General features: G+C 54.6%; 1 protein-coding gene across 3 annotated transcripts in view; it reads right to left on the bottom strand.

Moving 5' to 3' along the window:
• Positions 1-820: 820 nt before the first annotated feature.
• The window catches only part of PLEKHM1 (pleckstrin homology and RUN domain containing M1), a 47,895-nt gene continuing 23,504 nt past the window's right edge, over positions 821-25,211 (bottom strand). For 2 of the 3 annotated variants that reach the window (XM_087441318.1, XM_087441320.1), the window contains 7 exons: positions 20,569-20,830; positions 16,739-17,659; positions 14,112-14,257; positions 10,615-10,808; positions 7,436-7,499; positions 6,716-6,873; positions 5,378-5,854 (listed from right to left, as the gene is read on the bottom strand). In XM_087441318.1, the coding sequence (XP_087297444.1) occupies positions 5,743-5,854; positions 6,716-6,873; positions 7,436-7,499; positions 10,615-10,808; positions 14,112-14,257; positions 16,739-17,659; positions 20,569-20,830 (1,857 nt within the window). In that variant the 3' untranslated portion in view covers positions 5,378-5,742. Of the gene's footprint in view, positions 909-1,868; positions 4,957-5,377; positions 5,855-6,715; positions 6,874-7,435; positions 7,500-10,614; positions 10,809-14,111; positions 14,258-16,738; positions 17,660-20,568; positions 20,831-25,211 lie in introns of those variants that run through there. The other variant, XR_015554745.1, reaches the window with a different exon arrangement.

Genomic DNA, 25,211 nt, shown 5'->3' on the forward strand with positions numbered 1-25,211 from the left:
GGCTCCGCGTCGCTCTACCCGGGGAGTGTTCCTGCGCCGGTTAGTCCAAGGGCCTTGGCGTAAGGGGCCGTGACTGCCAAGGCCGGGGAACCGGTTCTCTCGGTTTCTCTTTCCTTCCCCAGCGGCTTCACCACAGATATGAACCCGGAGCCCTGCCCGCCCAGACCGGCCCGCACCGCCCCCTGCTCTCCAGCTCCCACCCCCACCTCCCGAGAGAGGCTCGGCCCTCGCGGCCTGCCCACCTGCTCTGTGATCTCTACATTGCCCCAGGAGAGTGGCCCCTAGAGAATGCGCTTTGTGACAGTGACTACCCGTTTTGTGTCCTCAGGGGCCCCCAAAGCTCTCCTTGAGTGATTACCACCCCTCACCCCCTCCATGCCGGCTCAGCCTGGCTCCTGGAGTGTCGGGAGGACGTCAGAGCTTAACCAAATCTGCCTGTGTCCCTCCAGCAAAGGGATGAGTCGGTGGCCTCCTCTGGAAATGGCTGGTCCCTCCACACCCCCTGCCCCACAACGGTGGCCCGGGGCCAGTAGCTGGGAGCTCGGCCGCTTGCTGAGACTGAGGGACCCAAGGCACAGCATTCAGCCGCGGGGCGCACAGCGCTCCTTCTCTCCTTTCTCAAGCCTTCCTCGACGGGGGAAGCCGTGTAAACTGAGTCACTGAGCACCCTGGGCACTGGAGGCGGGGTCAGTGAGCTGCCCAGAGCTAAGCCAACAAACACCAGGGAGGACACGCCTTCTCGCCACCTTCCTCTGGACCCCCGCGGCTCACTCACGTTGGCAGGGCGGGCGTCGGGGAGCCCATGGGCTGGATGGGCGGAGCCGGTGGATGGATGTAGGTTAGGCCCCCGCCATCTCTTCGGGCGGGGCTTCCACGGGCTGGGCTGGAGAGACCTCGGGGAGCAGGAGCTGGCAAGGGGAGCAAAGAGGGAGAGGGACGCTCAGGAGGGCTGCCCCAAACCCCCAAAGCAGTTGTGTGTGGGAGGGGTGAGGAGGAGCCTGAATGAGTCGGTCTGGGCCGATGGGGACACTGGGGACGGGACCTGGAGCCGGAGAAGGCATGAGGGAGGGGCAGGGGCCCGGACGGCTGCGACTGAAGGGGCGCTGGCGGGTCTCGAGCGCGGTCCAGGGAGGGTAGGGTCCCGTCCCCCCCACCTCCCACCCCCCACGCGGGATTTGTTGTCCGCGAGCCTCTGCTGTCCGGACGCGCTGCTCTGGGACTGCTCGACCCGGGCGCGTTGTCTCGCCCGGGCGTTCCCAATTCTGGCGAGGCCATTTGCACCCTGAATCACCAACTACCAGCCCTTTCCAGCCGGATTGCAGGCACTACGCTCTCCGGTCCCACCTCCGCCTCCCCAGGCCCTTTTCCGGGCGTAGCTCGGGAGGGCCTGGAAAAACTCAGAGCGGGGTTCCCACGGTAGGGACGCCCGCTGGAGTGCAGGGTCTCGGGCTGGGTGGGGAGGGGACCCGGGCCTCGGCTCCTTCCGCGATCCCGGGGGCGCGAAGAGAAGGGGAGGGATGCGGGGAGCGGAGAGGATCCCTGGAGCGCGGGGACGGGCCGGTCGCCAGGAGGTGCCCTGCGTCCACTGCCCGGGTGACGCGAGCCACAGCGGCTCCAACACTTGGGTCGGCGCTGGGGGCCCGGGCCCCTCATGTCCCCGGACGGAGGGCAGCCCTTCGCCTCCCCTCTCCTCCCGGGGCGGGGGGATCCGTCCCGCGCGGCCCTCCTCCCAGGCCCGCACAGCTCCCGCCCCAGCGCGGTGCGAAGGGGAGCAGGCGCGCAGTGCTCCCGGGTGACGAGGACCCGCCACCTGCGCTACCCCACGCCCAGCTCAGCACCCTCCTCCCGGTCCGGCCTGGCCCCGGCACCTCTGGGTGTCCGCTCGCTGGCCTCGCCTTCACTTGTCCCGACAGGCGCGCGTGGGCTCGGCGTCCGGCGCTCCCTCCTCCACCGCCCAGCTCCCGCGCTGCCCTGTTTCCTGTTCAACAATATAGCGAGGGAGGCACCAGCGGAGAGCGCCCGGCAGAACTTCCTCCCGGGCTGGGGCTGGGCTGCGGCTGCGAGAGACAATCCCCGGTGTCCTGGCTTCCTGTCCCCTCTGGGCCGGGCCAGCGCCCAAAGAGCAGCGACGCCACCCCCTCCCCCTGCACCTCCCGGGATCCTGGGCCGCACCTGACTGTCTCCCGGGGAGGTGGAGGCAGCAGGGCCAGGACGGTGGGATGAGGGGGGAGGGCGCCTCCTCACCAACTTCTGGCCAGATTTCCCTCCCACTGCTTGATTCTGTCGCCCCCTCCCCACCCTTGATCCTCGTCGTGGGGAGCGTCCGTAGGGTGAGCTCAGAACCACCTCCTGGGGCTGGACTCAAGATCCTTGCCTTGTCTGTGCCTCTGTTTTTTTCCCTGTAAACTGGGTACAGTAACACCTACTTCATATGCGTGTTGGGAAGATTAAATGAGATGCACTAAGCACAATATATTATTATTATCACATTATTATTATTAGAACACATTGTATTAGTTATCTCTACGTTTATTATGCAAAATATCCCTATTATCATAATAATTATTATAATTTTATTACTATCCCTACTTTTATTATGAGATGACCCATCCTCCTCTTTGGGGTTGGATTGGGAAACCCCAATCCCCATCCTCCTTTAGGCAGCAGGTGGAGGAGGAAACAAGCATCCTCAGACAGCTCCTGAGGATGAAGGCCTGGAGCCCAGAGGCAGGGCAGCTCCTGGGTCACTGGCCCTGGCCCTCCGGGGGCCTACCTCTCCCCAGCCCTCAAGCCGGGTTCCTCTGACTTCTTGGAGCCCGCCACCTACTGCCCCTGGAGGGAGGCAAGGCCCTTGAGGGAAACTGGGCTTATGGGCCAGGCAGAGGGTGCTCCCTCATGGGCTGAAAGGCATCTTCAAGGACAGGAAACTGCAGACCTGAATGTCTTGCACTCCTGTTTTCCTGGGAATTGTGTTTCCTCCTTCTGTCATTACATGGACAGGGGTCGCCTTCCCCTTGAGAGGAAGGTCAGCTGCCAAGGCAAGGCCGTTTTGAGCCCTGAATTGGGCCCTTCTCAAACAGCCTGTCCCTGCTGAGCCCCTTCCCTTGCCTTGGATAACCCAGTGGGAAATACAGTCCTGAGGTCTCATGTGTTCCAGTGTCAGGGGTCAGTGCTTCAGCATTTAAGGCACAGGAAAGAAGCCACCGTGGTGGAATTTCAGGCATTGGCTTCAGTTGTTACGTATGTGTATGTGAGTAAACCTCCCCAAAGGCCCTGAAATCCTATCCCACCGGTGGTGAGGGTGGGGGTGTGTGTGCTCTGACTCCTAGGAGCGCAGCAGTGGGGTACAGACTGAACACTGTTCCCTCCCCTCTCTTCCATGCCCACTCCTGGCACACAGGCTCCCCCCCGCCCCCGCCTTCCCCTGTGCCTAGGAACTGACTAACGAGAGAGTGGTGGCCCTCTTGGATGGTAATGGATGGCCCATGGTCCCCTAGTCAGCAGCAGCATTAGGATTCAGAAGCGAGACCAGAGATTAGAAAGATCAGGTCTTTACTGCAAAATCATTCACAAATCCCACAGCCGCAGTTCCTTCAATACACTGCAAAGCACTTCTCAGGGCCAGGCCCCCATTAGAGTTTATTGCATAAAATGACATTTTAAAAATAGTGTGGGCACTACTGAGGTTCTCATCAGCTTTCCATCGGAGGTGAGGGGGTACAAATCAACTCATGTGAAAGCATTAGCAGCTTTTTGGTATGGGGAGAGGGTCAACCCTAATGCTACCAATCCCCGGGGGCGGGGGACAGGCTGAGGGGGCAGGCCCCACTCAACTAAGTGAGCTCCTCCCAAGCCTTGCTCCTGCTGCCTCCAAGGGCACCTTCTGGAATACTGAGTATACTCACAGGCCCGAGGAAACAGGGCTGGGCTCAGGCAGCACTGCCCACCCCAGGCCAGGCTCCTACCCACTCACAGGTGTAGGGCAATTACGGCTCTGAGCAGGCTGTGTTTGTGGTGAAGCATTAATGCTGGCTATGGGGCGGGTGGGATAGGGAGCAGGATCCACTTTCCGGTTTAGGCTTTGGTGTGCTGGGCACAGGTGTGCACCACCTTCTATGATGAGGACAGAGAAGCTGTGTGGCCACCCCCTCACCCTCCTCTGTCTGCCTACCACCTCCTCTGTTCTACTGCACAATTTATCCAGCTCCACAGGGCTGGGCAAGTGACTCAGCCACCAGATCACTCAGAGAGGAGGAGGAGGTTTGCCTCTTGACAGGGACTGGCAGTCTCCACCTGGGGCCCCAATTTCAAGCTGAGAGCAGACAGGATGGCCAGAGGACCCCAGCCAGGGCTGAGGGGGGCCTGCTGGGTCCAGGAGAGGTGGGGAAAGGCAGCAGAGAAATCATGCCCAGATTCCCCCCAAACCCCAAGGGTCTATCACTTTGAAAACAATCCCAGGCTCCCACCCCATCCCAAGACCCCTTGGGCAATCATGCTCCAGTGGAATTTTCCAGTCTCTGGCGGCACCCCACTTGGGCCAGTCCAGCAAAGCTTCGTGAATTCATGGCTTTGTAAACTGAGGCTAAGCATCCTTCCATAAGGATGGCTCCTCTCACACGTCCCTGCTCGTCTCAGCAGCAGGGCTGGCACTCTTCATGGAAGGACGCAGGTCCCTGCTCCACAGTGTGGGGCTGGGTAGACATGGTGCCCAGGGCCGGCCCCTGGCCTGGGCTCACTGCCCTCCATGGGCCCAGCCTACCTCTTCCCAGCAGCGGTCAGTCAGACGGGGGTGCGTCCCCTGAGAGCACCGGCGGCAGCACCCTGCCCGTCTGGCTGCCTGTCTGTGGGAGGAGTGAGGGGGGCGTGCGGCTGAGGGCTGGGCAAGATGATGACCCTTCCCGGGACCAAGGAAGGCTCAAAGTGCTGACAGTGCTGGTCCGAGTCACTCCCCTTCTCCTGCGGGGACCAAGAGCCCAGGCTTAAGAAGAGGCAGCAGGGCTGTGACACGGAGAAAGGGGATGGGCTTTTCTGGTAAGAGGCGGGGGGCAGGGAGTAAAGAGGAGAGGGAGAGGCAGCAGGTAGTCAGCAGGTAGTCGTCAGGACTGAGCCTGCCAGGCCCCACGGGCGGTTTGGCACGTTGCACTTGAGCTGTCAGCAGCAGGCGCCCAGTGGGGGCGAAACAAAGGCCCCTGGACCGGCTGCGGGCTCTGCACTCCGCCCCCCCCCCCCCCCCCGCCCCTGCTGAGGCCCGCCCACTGGGCCCCCTGCCGGCCTGCAGGCATGTCTGCTCAGGGTGAGAATGCTTGGACTTCCCGGGTGACTTGTGTAGGGCCAAGAATAAAAAAATATTTTCTGTTGTAATATGTAGGGAAAAAACTCACCTTAAAAAACTAGACCTTTTAATCAGGAATGTGGGATTGAAAATGCGCCCCGAGTCTTGTTTCCACAGTGTTTGAGCAGCCCTAACGCAGGGGCTGGGTCAGTGAGGTGAGCTGGGGCTTGATTAGTGCAAAGCCTCCCTCCCCCTGTTCCCCCTGGGACAGATGGGTGTGGGGGGCACTGGGGGACATCATCAAGGACTTCCTGGGCCTCCTCTTGTAGGCTCGTGCTCTGGTCACATCTGACTAGACAAGGCAGACCGCTGCGATACCTTGAGAGAGTAGCCTGGGCTGAGGACAACCCAGCCGGGATGGCTGAGCTGAACCTTGGCCCGCAGCCTCCGAGTGGGGACAGGAGATCGAGTTAGGTGACAGGGTTCTGTTCTTGGTACTTGCGCCGGCGGGCACAGCGCGGGCAGCCCTTTTTCACCACGGCCTGGCAGCTCTGGTGGAAGACGGTCTTGCATTCGTCACACCTGGGAGAGAGCGGCAAGTGCTGCTGGTGACTGTGGAGGCCGCCCCTGGGCCCGAGGCTGGCCAGTGTTCCTGACAGGAGCCCACAGCAACGCTGTGTCCTACCTGCACCTGAGGCACGCGGGCACTACCTCTCCATCCCGGAACCAAAGGTTCCCGCAACAGTGCTTACTCCTAAGTCACACAATGCACGCTGGTACTCTCTGCCATATTTCATTTTTCATAAATGCTGCTTGAGACTCACTAAATGGCTTCTTGCCTATTTTAAAACATTCAGTAGTCTAAAAGCCTCAGTCCCAGGTCTGTTCAGGGGCTGAATCCAGGCCAGGGGACACCTCCTGAAGATGAATGAATGCTCCCACCAGTTCAGTTTTCCACTCCCACATGGGTTGAATGGCCGCTTGGTGGATGCATTTTTCCATTTAGAGGCTTCTGATAATGAGCGACAACTGGGGATAAGCACTGTCATTACAGGAGCAGAGGCAGCGGCAGGTACCACCCACCAGGTGCCCACATTGTGCTGGGCCTTGTGCCAACACTCCAGGGCAATAACTCATTCAGTCCCTCCTCAACCCATTTGTAGACGACAAAACTGAGGCCCTCCACTCCAAAGGCCAGCAGCCACCTCTTCTCTAGGAAGACGGATGGCTCAGTAGAGGCAGGAAGGCTGGCCTCTGAGCTGGAGAGGAACTTGCCATGACTGTCCAGGGTATCAGCTGCTCTGGATAACCTCACTACCCAGTGGCACGGGCACAGAAAGGATGTTCAACACGTTCCCACACAACGGCACTGGGCCTCCCTCCCCAGAACACTGGGGCCAGCTGGGGGTGGAGGTGGAGCGGCTGCCTGGGTGTCCCACATACCTGACTGTGGTGTCAAACTCAAAGGGGAAGATAATGTCATGGTGGTGGCAGATCTGGCAGATGAAGCCGCGCTGGGTGCACAAGTCACAGTGGTAGACGTGCTGGGAGGCGAATTCGATTAGGGCCTTGAGGAATCCTTCATACACCCCCTCCGCAATCTGTGGGGGCCAAGCGCAGGCCACCAGGCCTTTTAGGCAGCTGTCCTGAGGCTCAGGCTGTCCGTAAAATGTGGCCTGCTGCTGCTCGTGGCACCCTGCCTCAAGAACTCCTACCCCGGGGAGAAGTTTCTCCCCACTTGGGCAAGAAAACCTCCCGAATCAGGCCAAGCAATGCACACCGAGGTCACTGGGGATTACGGGATTGACAGATGAGACCCCAATCCACGGCACTCTCCCTCAAGGAAAGAAATGTCCTAAACTCTCACCCCCATGGCCTTTCCTCCCCCTGCCCTCCAAGCCAGGATGAGTCCAGAGGTAGGGAAGGGGCTGAGCCCCTGTGACCCTAGGCTTTGCTGGAGTGCCTGCTTATTCCCGGGGGGCTGGGGCTCCAGCACTGCCCCAGGAAGCGTGGGACAGCGGGACACTGGTCTGAGGTCTGAAAAGCTGAGAGCACTGTGCTGCCTCAGTAAACTGCTGCCCCCCAGCCCCCCATCTCCCTTTCTGATTTATCGAGGAATGAGGTCCCTCTAGAGAGGTCTGGGTGGGGGGACGACATTCTCACCTGCTGGAGGTCAGCGACACTGTACTTGTGGGGAGACTCCAGGAGATAATTCCTGTGGTTGAGCCTTCAAAGAGAACACAAGAGGTTTCTGGGAAGGGTTGCAAGCCCTTGGCCAAGCCGTGTTCTCATCCTCTCAGCTGCTAACCAGGCACTGAGAGCACAGTCAGCGGCCTGGGCTTGAGACCGGGGCTTCCAGGTGACTAGCTGATGGGACCGTGGGCAAATTACTTAACCTCTCTGAACCTCAGCTTTCCTCACCTGAGACATGGAGCTGTTCTGAGGATTAAATAATTTATTTAAAGCATTTGGCACAGTGCCTGGCACATAGTAAACAATTAATAATTATCCACTACAGTTAATAACATTGTATTATATAACTGAAATTTGCTAAAAGTAGAACTTAAATGTTCCTATATATAAATAAATAAAGTGAGGTGATGGATGTGTTACTTAACCAGATGGGAGGAATCCTTTCACAATCTATACATATATCAAATCATCATGATGTACACTTTAAATATTTTACAATTTTGTCAATTATACCTCAATAAAGCTGAAAAAAATTTTTTAATTTAAAGGTATAAAAAAATAAACTAAATGTCTACAAAAAGTAATGATGAGGATGATGACGGTACCAGGAGCTGGACTAAGAGCCATATATATTCACTCATTGAATTCTCACAGTAATCCTGTGAAGTTGGCACTATTATAATCCGAGTTTTGAGAAGAGGAGGAAATGGAGGCACAGAGAGGTTAAACAACTTGCCTGTGCTCACAGCTGGTAAGGGGCCGAGCTGGAGCTTGAATACGGGAGTCACTGCAGAGCCTGCATCCTCATCCACCCGCTGAACGCCCATAGGTGTTAGCTGTTACTGCTGCTACTGTTACATACCAGGGATAGCGCTGGGGACAGTGTGCACAGGACACGGCCTCTGCCCTCTTGTAGCCCCTGGTGTAGCTGAGGGACAGACCTCCAAGCATCTGGTTTTGGTGCTGTGTGAGAGGAACTGAGACGTGTCCCTAGCACAGCAGATCCCATTTCTGAGGTGGATGGAGGGCAGGGGTGGGGGGGAGGCAGAGGACGAGGGCTCAACCGTCAACCCAGCTCTAGTGTCCACCTCACTGATGGCAGAGATCCCAAAGCTTACATCCTGAGGGAAGCAGAGGAAACAGCTGCAGAAATTCCCCTGGTACAAAACCTGCCTGGGTTGCTGTGTGTCTGGGTGGTACTGGGGTCAGGGGGAGAGTCTCCAAGTCCAAGGAAGCTTGGGAACCTGCCCCAGGATGCACCGGACCTCTGGGGGCAGGATGGTGCCAGGCCCTGGGGCATTTGGAATGGGGGCTTGGCCATGCCCCATCCCAGGGCCTCAGTTATGGTCCAGGTGGAGCCCAATCCAGGGCAGAAATGGCGAGTCCCACCAAGCAGCAAGGCAGGCCCCGCTGTGCTGCGTAGGGTGAGGATGCGGCCGACTGGCCTCTCTGTTCATCATGCTGGCTTCCCCGGGAAACGTCCAGCTTTCTGGGAACAGGAAGCTGCCATTTATCACCAGGAAAACGCAGGGGGTGGGGGATGCACAGACTGTCCCTGAGCTGGCAGGAAGGGTGGGGCTGGTTTGGATGGAGAGTCATCTCTGTCATTTGCCCTGCGTCCACAGTCATGGAAGCCCTGGGGGCCAGCCAGGCCCAGGGCCTTCCCTGCAAGCCACCGTACCCCGGGCCTGTCACACTCTCGTGAGGCCTTGCAACTGACGTGGGAGGTGAAGCCAGGGAGGCGTTCCCTTTGCCAGTGGCAGCCCTTTAGCTGGGTCCTCGAGAGAAAGGGGATCCCACATCCAGGACCTGCCCAATCCTTCTCAACCCTTCTCCCCCTCCACTCTGGCCTCCTCACCTCCCGGGCTAATTACTACCACAGGCCCTGCACCCAGCTGCTACCAAATTGGTCTTTTCTAAACCCCTGATCCGAATGTGACAGTCCCGTGCTCAAAACCCTTCCATGGTCCCCCACTGCTAGAACAGAATCCAAATGCCTTTGGTGTGGCACACAAGACCTTCACGGTCTGGCCCCTACACCCACAATCCAGGGCACTGAGCCCCCGCAGGTCCTGGTGAGCCACACTCCTGCCCCCTTCATGCCACAGGTCTCCTTAGCCAGGAAAGCCAGGCCCTCCCTTCCCCTCTCTGCTCTTTAGATCTTTTGTGAAATTCCACTTCACTATATAGGTGATGCTGTTTGTGTTGAGAACAACTCTTTTCCTGAATGTGAAGACACAGGGAGGTCTGGAAGACGCTCCGGGGTACTGACGGTGGTGGGACTACAGAAGCAGTGACCTGAACTTTCTGCTTCATTCTTCTTTACTGTTTGAATATTGACTATCTTTGTAAAGAAGAAACGCACGTGGAGGCTGTCTGGAACACTCTTTCCCGTTTCTCTTCCACTTTCTAAATCCTACTCATTCTTCAGGTCTCACTTCAGATGTCAGTTCCTCCAGGAAGTTTTCCCCGCTCCGCCCTCCTCCAAGCCAGGTTAGGTGTCCTACCTCTCTCTCCTGGCCCTCACCCCAGGTTGTCGTTGCTGGCTTACTCTGCCTTCGCTTCCAGAGAGGGGGGACCAGGTCTACCTTGCTTGCCGTTGTATCCCACACACCTAGCCCAATGCTGGACACTCAGTATGTTTTCAGATTTTTTTTTTTTTGTGAGGAAGATCAGCCCTGAGCTAACATCCATGCTAATCCTCCTCTTTTTGCTGAGGAAGACCGGCTCTGAGCTAACATCTATTGTCAATCCTCCTCCTTTTTTTTTCCCCAAAGCCCCAGTAGATAGTTGTATGTCATAGCCGCACATCCTTCTACTTGTTGTATGTGGGACGCGGCCTCAACATGGCCGGAGAAGCGGTGCCTCGGTGCGCGCCCGGGATCCGACCCTGGGCTGCCAGTAGCGGAGCGTGTGCACTTAACCACTAAGCCATGGGGCCGGCCCTCAGTATGTTTTCAATAAATATTTGTCACATGAATGAATGAAGGAAGGAATGAATAAATACATGAACAAATAAAAGCCACTCCTAAAGCATGTGATAATTTTCCAAACCCAATGGGAAGGAGATCTCTGCCCTGCCCTGGCATTTCTCCCTTGCGTGGGCCCTGGCCCATGTGTGTGTGCGTGTCTGCATCCGGGGTGCTCACCTCTTGCTTAGCTCCTTCAGGGCTCCGCTTCGGCACAGGCCCAGGTAATCTCCCAGAAGCTTCAGCTGCTCCCGGCTCCTCTCAATGAGGCGCATCCGCTCCACGTGCTCATACAGAGAGGCGTTCACCAGCTGCATGTTGATGAGGGGCTGGGCCCGGATCTGCGCCAGGAACTTCAGGGCCTGCCGGCAGACCTGGGAACACCACCAGGCAGCGGGGGTGGGACAGAATGGCCATTCAGTGAGAACCTCAGGGCCAGGCACTGTATTACCTACTCACTCACTACGCTGCAACCACCCTCCAAGGGAAGTGGTGCCATCTTCATTTTACAGAGGAGGAAACAGGTTCAGAGAGAGAGTGACTTGGCCTGGGTCCACAGCTCATAAAAGTCAAGATCTGAACCCAATTATCTGACTCCCAAGCCCACTCTCCTTCCATGGCACCAACTGCTGCCCCTCCCCGGCCACGCCGGGATAGAGAATGGGCTGCTCTGGTCAACGCCCCTCTCCCCCTGGACCTCAAAGACTCTTCTCACTATTTCCTGTCCTCCCAGCCCCCATTTTCCTGCCCAAAGGAAACAGGCACTGCCCCCGGGGCAGGCGACTCAGGAACCAGGTGACTGCTCTGAGTCAGGCTCCCACCACAGGAAGCTACAGACAGACACAGCTTCATGAGAGTTTCCCGAGGGAGCTCCCACCAGCAGCACCACCCGTGGCTCCCCAAGTCTCCGTGTGGAGGTGAGTGCGCAATCTCAGCCTCTCCCGAATGACAGGGTGTTGAAGGTTCTACCCTCAGCCCTGACCCTAATGCCAAAGCCAAGTACTGAGCACCTACAATTTGCCAGATGCTGGGCTAAGGACCTCAACCACATCCATTCTTCATCCTCAATACAACCCAGTGGGGAAGGTGTCAAAACCCCATTTTATAGACGAGGAAACTGAGGCTCTGAGAAGCTAAAGTGGCTTATCCAACCCACCTGTGGAAAGCAGAGCCCAGGTCTAAACTGAGGTGTTGTCTCTGCACACTCGGCTGCCTCGCTAACTAAAGAGAAGCCCCTCTCCCTCACAGTCTCCTCCTTGCCGTGTAAGAGGGACGGAGGAGCTGAGATGTCTTCCACTATCAACCACCACGCAGTGGTTGGGAGTCGGGCTTTGACTGGATTTGAATCCTGGCTCCGCCACTTCCAGCTGTATGACCTTGTGAAACTTACTGAACCTCTCTGTGACTCAGTTTCCTCACCTGTAAAATGAGGAAAATAAAAGCACCTACTTCATGGGATTATTTTGAGTTTAGATTAAAAGAGATAATCCACGTGAGCTCCTGGCACATAGCATATCCTCAGAAAATGGGAGCTGCCATCAGACTCTGTGAGTGCCTGCTGTGGCCCAGCTGTCCCCTGGAGGGTTGGGAGTGGAACAGGGCCCTCGGGAGACTGTGACACTGTGGCATTGGGGAGGCCTCTGGCCTCTTGTCTCCCAGTTCCACCACCATCTCTCGCCTCCGTCACCAATGGACAACTCTCTCTTTTCCCACTTCCCAGAGCCCTGAGGTACCAGCTCCCCAGCCGATGGGCAGCCCAGTGACAAAGCCCTGGAGACTCAGGTCAAACTGCTGTCCTCCAGCCTGGGCCCAGCCCTTCCCACGACTCAGCCCCAGGCCTTGGGTGAGGCCCAGATGAATAACACGCAAGAATGTGCGCTGCAAACCGCCAGGCACTGCAGACAGGCAGGGGCTTCGTGCTCCCCAGGGACTGCTCCTACACCGTGGGCATGGAGGGGACAAAGAAAGAAGCCCAGTCCTGGGCTGACATCCTGCTAAGTGCCAGCCAGGCCTCGCACAAGTGGCTTAGCTGCAGTGGTAATGGTGAGCACTAAGGACCCTACCCTGCGAGCCAGCCACTTCCTAGTCTGAATTTCCTGTCTTTCCCAGGCCGGGGCTCTTGGAGAGAGAGCTGGCTATTTCCCGATCTCAGATACACCGCTGAGAGAAGTATTGTAATTTCCTAGTTGGAGAAAGGAAGTGGCACAAGGATTACAGCAATGAACAAGGAGATGGCTCAAAAGAAGTATCCAGGTGTCGTAAATCGTGAGTGTGTTTTATGGCCAGAGGGTTCTACGCGGTGATTTGGAGATTTAATTTTCTCCATGTAGTTAGTTAAATACTTAACACTGAAGGCAGGAGTGGGGATGAGGTAACCAACAAAAAAGTCAAAGTGAAGCTACTGTCTTTGGGGTTCCTGTGCCCAGGGGTTGGAGGTTGGGGTGGCACAGACTGAGAATCATGTCCCCTGTGCTCTGATGAGGACACATCCACGTGCCAAGACTGCACGGCTGGCAGGCCTGGGTCTCGAGAGAAGCAAACAGCTTTTTCCTTGTGTTTCTGTGTCTGTCTTAGCAGAAAGACAAGTTTGGGCCCCTTGAGGCAGACCCTGACCAAGTGAATTAGGGGCAGAAGGTGACAGGCCTGAGGAAAGGGCAAGGGCACTAACGTAAGGCACCATCTCAGGGACTGGCAGTACCATCTCATTTAGTCCTCACACAACCCCGAGACACACACTGTTATTAATGCCCCTTTACAGACAAGGAAACTGAAGTTAAATAATTTGCTCATGGTACTCAGCTAGAAAAGTGGCTAAGCCCAGCCGAAAAAGAGGAAAATCTAAAAGATCTTAGACTATTTCTTATTCAAAAACATTTGGTGAACATGAAAAGTACCCAAGACATAACACTAAGTGAACAAAGCATGTTATAAAGCAGTATGAGTCCAGTATGATACCAACTTCAAAAAAATAGATGTGTATATAAAAAAACGCACAGAAAAGGCTGACTGCTCCAAGGGCAAGTGCAGCCAGACAGGCAGCCCATCCATTCTTTCATCCATCCAGCCAGCCACCCATCCACTCACATCCATCCAGCCACCTATCCATCCACCCACCCACCCATCCACTCACATCCATCCAGCAACCCATCCATCCATCCACCCACCCACCCATTCATCCAACCACCCACCCATCCATCCATCCACCCATCCATCCATCCACCCACCCAGCCACCCACCCATCCATCCACCCACCCAGCCACCCACCCAGCCACACATCCACCAATCCATCTAGCCATCTGACACATCCATCCATCCATCTGTATATCTGATCTATCCTATCTATCTGTCTGTCTGTCTGTCTATCTATCTATCTATCTAGTTGCTGGTGCCTTAAACAGTTTTGTCTGTAGCCATGGGGAGCTGCAGAAAACCATCCTCAGACTCCCACCTGAGGACTAAGGCAGGCATTAAGAGAGCTCTGCTCAGGGGCTGTAGATCAGCACCAAGTTTTTTTCCTGGTCAGCTCCCCCACATCATGGTGCCTGAACAAGTGACCCTGGCCTCCCTAGAGCCAAACCCCTCCAAACAGATGAGCAGCAGTAAAGAAGAGTGACCATTCCTGTCACTCAACAGTCCTGTGTTGACAGGAGCCACAAAAGGCTGGGTTGGGGACTTACCGGGCGCTTGGTGAGGTCCCAGTTGTGGATGATCCTGGCCGGAATCACTGAGGCATCGTCTTGGTGGCAGATGTCACAGTAATAGAGGCCAGAGAAGGCACAGAGCTTGGGTCGTACAAACGAGAAGCCAATCTGCCGGGAGCAGCCTGAGGAGGATGGAGGGAGAGTGAGTGGCGGTGGGGCCAGAGCCAGCTCCTGAATAACACAGAAGCTACTAAGACGTAAAGGGCCTGCTATTTAAGGGAAGTATGAAGATAAAAAAGGAGGATACAAAGAAAAAGACAACCATCACTCGTATTCCCACCACTTGGAAACAAGCCCACTGATTAATCTTTACCACAAAACACTGTAAAAATTATCACCATTTTTCAGCTGAAAAAACTGATGCACAGAGAGGTTAGGCAACCTGCCCAGTTACCCCATGATTCAGTAGCATAGCCGGGATTCCAATTTGGCTTGGGTTGGTTCTAGAGCCTGCATCCTCTTACACCTAACTGCTTTTGTTCAATGTTCCCACTGTTGCTCACCAACGCCAGCCTCCTCTAGGTCCACCCCTCCACTGGGGCCCAGAAATGGAAGCAACTAAGTCCCGGCCTCAGCCAGCAGGGAAGGTGCTAGGGACATGGGGCTGGCCACAGGGAGTGGGCGGGGAAGCCAGCTGGGGGCAGTGCAGTCTGGACATTGCCTGGTGCCAGCTTGAGGCCAGAGCTGCCTGACACCTCAGGACAATGGTGCAGGGCCCAGCTCCAGCGCCCCTGCTGGAGGGCCCTCCACAGTGGGGAGCAGTGGCAGTGGGAGTAGGGTGTGCCTAGGGCACAGCAAAGGCCTGGCTCAAATCCTGAGCACACGCCCTGCCTTCCACAGGGCCAGGGGACAGAGTCCCTCTGGCCTCGGGACTAGAAGGGCCAGCTTTTCTGCTTACCAGCTGCCTCATCTCAACCTGCACCGAATTTTTGCAAGGTTCTATTTCAGTGTCTGTAAAATTCAGTGACCACTTGCTATTTTGTGGGGTTATTACAAAGTTTAAACAAGACAAGCTTTTCAAAGTGCCCTGCAAACTATGAATACGAGGCAGACGTTAGCGGTCGTTGCCTGCCTGCCCGCTGAGCTGTGCTTACAGGCGGAAAGGAAGCCCGAGCTCCAGCTTCAGGCTCTGCCAGCAGGCTGGCGGGTGGCAGGCCCGATGGGAGCTGCCCCCGCCAGCATTAATATCCATTGGGGGGAACCCTCCTCACAAGCCCTGGGGCCTGGCCTCCTCCCTGAGCCCAGCACCCACAGGCTGAAGGGCAAAGTGAGTGTTAGGAGCTGGCGGGAGGTGAGGGTGAACGGGGGCTTGAAGATGGTTTCTGCAGGAAGCTCTGCACTGCCTAGCTTCTCCCATCCTCCCGGGGCACCAACCGCAGACCACTTCCTTCCAGACGCCTGAAGCAGGCTTTCCCTCCAGTCCCACAGGCTCCACCCCGACAGGACGGCTCCTAAACCTCGGCTCAGCTTGCAGCCACATCTCTTGCTTTGGCACTCTGCAGCAGGACACTCTCCTCACAGCTCACTCGCAGGGCCCAGGGTGACGGAGATGGGTGTCTGGATTGGGGAGAAGAGCTAAAAATGGAACATGGGCAGTGGAACATCATGTAGCCTTGAAACACATGGGAGTGGAGAGGCCCTGTGGGGACCTGGCTAAGAGCACAGGTCTGGGACCATCAAGGTCCTCCTTCTGGTTGTGCCCCTTACTAGCTGTGTGAACCTGGGACAAGGTACTCACCAGCCCTGTGACTCAGTTTCCTCAGCTATAAACAGAGATCCCTACAGGCCTATTGTGAGGGTTAAATAAGATAATCCAAATAAAGCATCTGGCCCAGTGCCCAGCACAGAAGAATTAGATTTGATGATAATGAGCTAGCAATGTACTGACTTAGAATAATACCCATAATGTATTATTAAGTAGAAAAACAAGTTGCAGAACAATATATATAGCTGCGCCGTCCAATATGATAGCCACGAGCCACATGTGCCCACTTAAATTTAATACATTTAAATTAAATAAAATTGAAAATTCAGTTCCTTAGTCACACTAGCTACATTTTAAGTGCCCAGTAGCAACATGTGGCTTGTAGCTACCGTACTGGACAGCAGAGATCTAGAACATTTTCATCATCACAGAAAGTTCTATCAGACAGTGCTGAGTAGTACAAGCTAATTTTTGTCACGTTAAAAAAATTGTGTGCACCTGCAAAAGCATACAAAAATATTTGGAAGGGTACCATGCTCCTGCCCCAAAAAATATGACAATGGAGTAATATGATAATGAAGGAGGTAGGGAGCTTAGCTCCCTGGTTCTCCCTGAGCAGAAAGCAGCACACGGTGGAGCTGCCACCCACAGGTCCCAGCCCTCAGTAGGAGGTGGCAGGAGGGGGAAGCGATGGGGGCTCCCACAAGTGGGGGCGCTGGCCCCAGTGGGTGCTGGGGAGCAGCAGAGGTGCAGGGGAAGCCTGATTTGCTGCAACATCCCAGGGGTGGGATGGGGCACTCGTGAGAGTCAGGACGGGGTGCAGAGCCTAAACCAGGAACCCCACTGGAGGCAGAGTGAGGCTGGCAGGCTGGGGGGTGGCGGGACAGCAAGCCAGCACCTGCACAGAAGCAGCCCTGGGAGTCGAGGCCTTTCTCAGTGGGGATGGCCACCAGGTACTGCAGCAGGAAACCGTTCTCCCTCGTGGCGAACTTCAACACCTCCTGACAGTTTTCATCCAGACTGCCACCTAGTGTCACTGCCTCCTCGGCCGTCTCCAGGTAGGACGCCAGGACCTTGCGCACCAGATCCCTCCACAGGGCGGCGTCCTCGGCATTCCCGGCCTGCAGCTTCAGGACAGCCTTGGCCGTGATGATTTTGAAGAAGGATGGGCCCCCGAGGCTCGTGTCTGGCAGGATATCTCGGATGGTCTCAATTCCGTGGCTGTCAGTTAACATCTTCTCGTTGTTTCTCAGGCGGAAGCATTTCAGAGACTCCAAGGACAGGGAAAAAATATAGGGCACCCAGGTCCTGTCTGTGTACAGGTACAGAAGGGATTCTTTAATAGCGTCTGGCTCAGGAACATGGGCAGAGGACCAATCGAGCTGTGAGCCCTGGAGGGTTTCAGGCTCCGTGAGCAGGTCCGAGTGGGAGGGGAGGCCACCCTCGGGGGCCTCTGGGGGGTCCTCAGGCTGCTCTGGGTACTGGATGTTCACCCACTCGTCCTCCTGCTGGGGCCGGCACTTCTGCAGGGCCTCCCGCACCCGCTCCAGCCAGTCCTCGGCTTCATCCTGGGAGGAGGCACGCAGGGTCAGCTTCTTGCCGGAGAAGACCAGCTCGAAGCGGCCATCGCTGTGGGCCGGCCCCACAGACTCACAGCGCAGCAGGGAACAGTTCTCCACACAGGTGCGCTCCTCGTCGCTCAGGTAGAGGCGGAACTCCAGTGGGGAGAGCTCGCAGAAGAGTTCCTTCCAGATGCCCATGGCCCCCCGCCGCTCCACGGTGCCCAGCTTCATGAGACCCCGGAACGGGTTGGACAGCCCTGGAGGCAGAAATAGGCACTTTAGACAATGGGCCTGTCCCTTTAACACCCAAGAAAACCTCTGGAGCCCGAGGTCTTGTAGTGGGTGTGGACAAGTGAGCGCCACGGGGACACAAGCCATGGGCCGGGTGGGGGCATGTTTCCAGTGCCTCCGCCCCATCCTCACCCTCAGCTGCAGACCTTGTTCCTGAATTTCACTGGGAAAATAAAAGCACTCAAAAGATGACCTCTGCCTGCCCCTCATCGCAGCCCCTCCCAGCATCTGTACCCACACGCTGACTTCCCTCCTGTCGCCGGGGCTGACCCGACTGTGCTTCTGTCCGAGGCCAACTCTCCATGTGCGGGGTCCCCCCACCGCCTACTCAAGGACAAGGACAGCTCTCCAGCAGTTCTCCCTCCCGCTCCTGTGTTGCTTTTTCTCCCTCCTTTCCCGGATGCTTCTCATCAGCACACAACACGCTGTGATTTCTCCCATCTTTAAAAATACCTCTCTTGACTCCACTCAGATCTCTAATTACCACCCTGTTTCCCTGTCCCCTTTATAGAAAACCCCGCTGAGGAGTACTGGAACTGTCTCTAGTTCCTCTGCTCCCAGTCCTTCTTGAACCTGCTCCAATCAGGCTTTTGGCCCCTCATTCCACAGAAACTGCACTTGGGAAGGCCACCAGGCCTCCCCTTCTCACCAGATCCAAAGGCCAGTCCTCAGTCCCCATCTGGCCTGACCCATCAGCATCGCTGGACACAGCTGAGCCCTCCTTCCCTCCTGAAAGACCTCCCTCTCTTGGCTGCTGAGACGCTGCCCTGGGTTCTCCTCTGCCATCACTGGCCACGCTTCTGTCTCCTGGGCTCGCTCCTCCTCCTCCCGCTGACCTCTCAATGTCGGAGTGCCCCAGAGCTCAGTCCTGGGGCCTCTCCTCTTCTCTATCAACACCCACTTCCTAGCTGAGCTTACACTCTCAGGGCTTCATGCCAACAACTCCCCAGTTTTTATCTCCAGCCTGGACCGTGCCCTTGAACTTCAGATTCAGATCTCCATCTGCTCTACGTATGTCTAATAGGCTTCTCAAACTTGACATGTCCAAAAGTGAATTCCTGACTCTCCCACTCCAGACCTGCTCTCCCCTAATGTTCCCCATCTCATAAAATGGCAAATTTCATTCTTCCAGGAGCTTGGGCTAAAACCTGAGAGTTATCTTTGATTTTCTTTCTTTCACACCCCACATCCAATCCATCAGCAAATCCTGTTGACATTTCCAGAATCTTCCCCTTCTCACCACCTCCACCACTACATTACGAGTTCAATCCACCGTCACCCCTCGCCTGGGTTACAGCAACGGCCTTCTAACTGGTCTCTCCTCTAGCAGTCCTTCAGCGTAGGAGCCAGGATGACGCAACCGTTTAAAAGAAAAATCAGATCATGTCCCTGTGCCGGAAACCCTGCAAAGGCTGCTATCTCCCTCAGAGCAAAAGCCACCGTCCTTTCTGTGGCCCATGAGGCCCTCCATCACTCTGACTTCATCTCTAACCACCTCCTTCCCATCTCCTCTGCTCCAGCCACTCTGGTCTTTACTGTTCCTCGGACATGCCAAGTATGTTCCCATCGCAAGTCTCTGCATTTGTTCTCCCCACCTGAAACACAAAGATCAGCCCATGCCTTCCTCCCTCCCTCCACATTTCCTCCAATGTCACCTTATTTGTGAGGGCTTCCTTGGCCATCCTACAGGATGGCTTCCCTGGCACACCCCACCCAGGCATGCCCTGATTTACTGTTCTCCGTAGCAATTACTGTCACCTGCCCATGCTATATGTTTACGTGCTAATTTTCTTATTTCCTCTCTCACGCTAGACTATGTCCCATAAAGACAGCGACTTTGCTTTGCTTCCTGCTGTGTCCCTAGCACCTAAAACAGTGCCTGGCACTTCACAGATGCTCCATAAGTATTTGCTGAATGAGTGGGTGAGTGCGTGCCTATGTACCACACACTGCTCAATGCTCCCTGATCCCCAGGGGGTCTGCTACCAACCAGGGGGTCTAAAGGACACACAATTCCCTCTCTCCCAGCCTGGACTAGCCCTGGAGATCTCGAACCATTGTATAGGATCTTCCTACCCTCAGGGAGCCTGATGGCCTAGGCACGAAGCACACCTTTCCCTGCATGGTTACAACCATCACATGGGCTGACAGACAGAAAAACCTAAAAGAAGCCAGCATGGAGACCAGGGCTCCACCTGTACTCCCCAAGCCAGGGCCCCAGGAACCTGGCCAGAATTCTCTGCTGACTCACTGCAAACAGAAAACGAGAAGAGAAAGGGACTGAGTCTAGGGCACACTTTGCTTGTTTTTTTGTTTGAAAGAGGGAACTCATTTATGAGGGTACAGGTTGTGGTTATTTCATGCTTTCTGGAATTTCACGGGGTGGAGATCAAGCTGTTCATTGTGAACAGCACACAGAGGAGACTGAGCCATCAGCAGATCTGATAAACCCCACCAGAGCTGTTAAATCAGCATCTCAGATGAAGGCCTTGGGAAGGAGCAGTTGAAACACCTGGGCCTTCAAGAGGCGGGGTTTTCTCTGGGCTACACATAGAATCAATAGTTCTGTATGATCTTAAGATTTAGAGGGTAGTTTCAGGGAACATATTTTCCATTTTAATATACGAAACAGTATTTTTGCACTCTGTAGGCAGTTTAGAGCATTATTTTATTAAGATTTTATGAGAAAATACTTTTCCTGAAATGCTTTCCGGAATTACTCGGCAAGGGTGCTCCTTATTTATTACATTTTGGGATGAGGTTTTTCTTGTGAGAAGTCACCACCTAACTGGTAACGGAAAACAGAATTTTAGAGCCGCTTTCTGCAAGGCTCTGTGCCCGCACAGTGAGGCCGCCGGACCCCGCAGCCACCTACCCATCTGGCGGCGGTGCACCACCCTGAAGTTCTTGTGCTCCTGCGCCGCGGCCGCCTGGTTTCTCCTGCTTCCTGGGGAAGGCACACAAGCTTCGTCTAAGGCCCCCATGGAGCAGGTTTTTCTTGGTCCTTGAGAAAAATGCCTGAGGAGACCAGGCCTTGACTCCGGAGACCCTGCGGCAGAGGCTGCGGAGCGATCTGAAGGAGTCTCGGCGGCTCGTTCCGGGGAAGGCCGGTAGAAGTCATCTTCTGAGATCCAGCTCTTGTTTTTAGGTTGGGAAAGAAGAAAAGACATAGGTTGTTTTTTAAAAACATCTTTATTGAGGCAAGATTCACATACCATAAAACTAACCCATTTAAAGTGTACAATTCAATATTCACAGAGTTGTGCAACCTTCACCACAGTCTAAGTTTAGAACATTTCATTACTCCATAAAGAAACCCTGCACGTGTTAGCAGTCACTTGCTGATTTCCGCTCAACCACTCCAGTGCTAGGCAGCCAATAACCAACTTTCTGTTTCCACAGATTTGCCCATTTTGGACATTTCATATAAATGGAATCTTATAATGTGTGGTCTTTTGTAACTGGCTTCTTTCCCTCAGCATATTTTCAAGGTTCGTCCATGTTGTAACATGCGTTAGTACTCCATTCCTTTTTATTACCAAATAATATCCCAATGTATGGCTGTACCACATTTTGTTTATCCACTCATCAGGTGATGGACATTTGGGTTGTTTCCACTTTTTGGCACTCATGAATAATGCTGCTGTGAACATTCGTGTACAAGTTTTTTTTTTTTTTGAGGAAGATCAGCTCTGAGCTAACATCTGTGCTAATCCTCCTCTTTTTGCTGAGGAAGACCTGCTCTGAGCTAACATCTATGGCCCATCCTCCTCCTTTTTTTTCCCTTTTTTCTCCCCAAAGCCCCAGTAGATAGTTGTATGTCATAGCTGCACATCCTTCTAGTTGCTGTATGTGGGACTCGACCTCAGCATGGCCGGAGAAGTGGTGTGTCGGTGCGCGCCCGGGATCCCAACCGGAGCCGCCTGTAGCGGAGCACACGCACTTAACTGCTCGCTAAGCCACGGGGCCGGCCCCGTGTACAAGTTTTTGTGTGGACATGTGTTTTCTATTCTCTTGGGTACACACCTAGGAGTGGAATTGATAGGTCATATGGTAATGATGTCTAACTTTTTGAGGAACTTCCAAACTGTTTTCCCAAGTGGCTGCACCATTTTGCCTTCCCACCAGCCACATGTGAGGGTTCCAATTTCTCCACATCCCTTCCAACATAGGAAATAGGGTTGTTGCAGATGTAATTAGTTAAGATGAGGTCATACTGGGGTAGGTTGGGCCCTTCAACCAAAGTGACTGGTGTCCTTATAAGAGGAGACAAGACACACGCGGAGAGGAGAATGACAAGTGAAGACAGAGACACAGAGGGAGAACGCCATTGATGATGGAGGGAGGGACTGGAGTGATGTGCCTACAAACCAATGAATACCAAGGATTGCTGGCAACACCAGAAGCTAAGAGAAAGGCATGGAACAGATTCTTCCTCAGAATCTCCAGAAGGAACCAACCCTGCCAACATCTGGATTTTGGACTTCTAGCCTCTGGGACTATCAGGGAATACATTTCTATTGTTTTACATCATCCAGCTTACGTTACAGAAGCCCTAGGAAATGAATTTGTAGGCGTTCTTTATATATTCTGGATGCTAGGTCCTTACCAGACACAGGATTTGCAAATAATTTCTCCAATTCTGTGGGCCCTCTTTTCACTTTCTTGATGGTGCTCTTTGAGGCACAAAAGTTTTTAATTTTGACTCAGTCCAATTTATTTTTTCTTTTGTCTCTGTGCTTTTTGGTGTTGTATCTAAGAAACCATTGCCTACGTCAAGGTCACAAAGGTGTACTCCTATGTTTTCTGCTAAGAGCTTTATAGTTTTAGCTCTTACATTTAGCTCTATGATCTATTTTGAGTTAATTTTTGTGTATGGAGGGAGGAAGGGGTCCACCTTTATTCTTTTGCATGTGGATTTCCCGTTGTCCCAGCACTGTTTGTTGAAGGGATGTAGTTTTTTGGCCCTGCTTGGGGGTCTGAGATGAGGGAAGCAGGAGCGACAGGACCCAGAGGCCTCAGTGCTGCCTCTGCCTCGGCTCCCACTTCTGAGCAGGCCCCTAAGGCCCCAGGCAGCCAGGCCCTGCCCCTTCCCTTCCCTGGCTGTCTCTCCGAGTCTGAAGCTGCTCACCGGCTGCAGGAAGTGGGGCCAGGTCTGGGCTCAGGGGGCTTGTGGGCATGGATTCTAGCTCCTCTTTTTCACTATTTCAAGTGCTCCCTGCCTTTCTGTGTCCAAGTGTGGAAGAGCAGAGGCAAGGAAGCTGACTGGGCTGCCTTAAGTGGCTGTCTACACAGAGGAAATGAGTCACACGGCAGGGGGGGACCAGCCCAACTGTTTTGTTAAGTGCCAGCAACCTCACCCTGACATAGCTATTTCCAACCCCTAAATCAAGCTGCCCTCCTTGCTCCTGTAGACAGGGCAGGGGAGCAGGGCTGGGGCTGCCCCAGGATTGGACAGTTGAATCCATTCAGATGCTCTAAGACTCCTTAAGCCAAGAGTAGAGTTCTGAGTCAGGAGCTCACAGAGCTGGGCCTCCAGGGCTTCCTCCAAAAACCCTCAGAACTGGCAGGTGCTTCCTTCTGCCAGTGACAGGACTATGTGTCAATCAGTGTGGCTACTGGGGACCATTTACAACACGGGATTCTGAACAAAGTCTGCCTAGGTCGTGGAGACTGTGGGGAACTCCTTGATGAAAATGGGCAGGAGGAGCATCCCCGAGGTTGTGCAGGCAGCCCCACGGAGCCTGGCACACACACCTGGGATCCTGTGACCACCCAGCCCCTGCTAATAGCCCTAACGGGAGAGACCACTATCTCTTGAGATTCAGCTCCAGGGTCATCCCTCACCTCTTCGTGGAAGCCTTCCTTACTATTCCCTAGCCTACACCTCTCCCACCCCCACGCTGGGTTAGGGACCCCTCCTGGCCTCCAACGGCATTATGTGCTTATCCTCATCCTTGCAACTACAAGGCTGTTTGGAATGGTCATTTTTCCTTGTGCTTGGCACAGAGTTATAAAAGATGAGGGAATAAATCTTGACTATACAAATGTCTTTAATGTAAAATAACAAGGGTGGGGCAAGGGAACTGGAAGGAAGGAGACAAATGTGAATTTTGAGACAATGTATAGGTTCACTGGCAAGGGCTTCTCTCTCCATAGAAGAGGGGGAGACTACCCGAAAATGTTCAGACATGGCCCACTGACCACAGATCAGCCACCAGGAAATGAGACTCCAGGGAAAACCTTTTGTTCTCTTAAGCCATAGAGAAAAACAATGGGAACACTGCGTCCCTGGAGCTTCTGTACACAGTCCCGGACTGAACTGGGGGCTGTGCCCCCCAACAGGGCCCCCAGTCATAAAGCGGGGGGGGGGGGGCACCCACCACGGTTTCCCTTTTCCCTCCTCTTTCCTCCCACCTTCCTACCTCCTGCTCACCCAGGGCCCCACATCTGGCCAGTTCCCTGCCCCTTTAACAGTGGGGGAAAATCACCACTGACCAAGGATCTAAGCCAGAGCAGCACCTGCCACAAGGAACCCAAGACAGAGGAATGCCACCTGAGTTACTAAAGGTTTCAGGGCACTGGAGACAACTGATAATCCCAGAGAGGAGTCTGGCTTAGGAGTGAGATGCCAGGTCTCTGGACGCTTTCAGAAAAGCACTTTTTGTCCAGTCTGTCCTCATTATGTCAGGCAGAGAGACTGCCTGCACCCCTACCTGGGGGAGGGACCACATGCCATGGCAGGTGGTCCATGAGGGCAGTGATTAGGGCCAAGTCTTAGAATTCAGACTGTCCTCTGGGAGTTAAACTGAGAACCCAACCCACAACCCCCTAGATCCCACAAGCACAAAGTACCCCCCTAGCTCCCTCTCTCCCTGCACCCTTCCTTCTCAGCAGTCATCACAAGTGTAATTATGTGGATAATTATTTGTCTAATCTAGTGTCTGTCCCCAAAGAGCAGGGCCCTTGTCTGTGCTGTTCCACCACTGTACCAAGCACGGTTTGGCCCATAGCAGGGCCTGTAAATGGAATGAATTAAAAAAATTTTTTTTCAAAGAAAGACTAAATGGCTCTCAGAGTTATAAAACTTGACAGTGATCCCTGCCCTCCCCCACCAAAGTGTCAAATAAACAGCAGTGACTAAGTGATGGTGCAAGCATAGAAAGATGAGAACCACAGAGGCAGCATGCAGGGCAGAGCCCCACCCCATCCAAAGGCAGGGCAGCCACCAGACCCGTGCAAGCATGCAGGCCTCCCAGCGGTGCTGTGACTATCTACCGAGTGGAGGAATGAATGGATCCACAACCCCCTGTGGAGACAGACTCAGGAAGGGGCGAGCCTCCGAGGCTCTCACGCTGGACTCAGCACCAGGTTTGATTCCCACCTCTCCAAGCAACCCTCCAGCAAACAGACTCCCCTGAGGCCTGCAAGGAGGCGGAGCCTGCCCTGGTCAGACCAACCTGCCAGCTCTGTGCACTTGATGGAGTGCTTCTCTGTGTCAACTTACGGGCTGGCATC

Source organism: Ceratotherium simum, chromosome 16 (assembly GCF_057802395.1).
Source record: "Ceratotherium simum simum isolate JZ-2026a chromosome 16, ASM5780239v1, whole genome shotgun sequence".
Taxonomy (NCBI): Eukaryota; Metazoa; Chordata; class Mammalia; order Perissodactyla; family Rhinocerotidae; genus Ceratotherium; species Ceratotherium simum.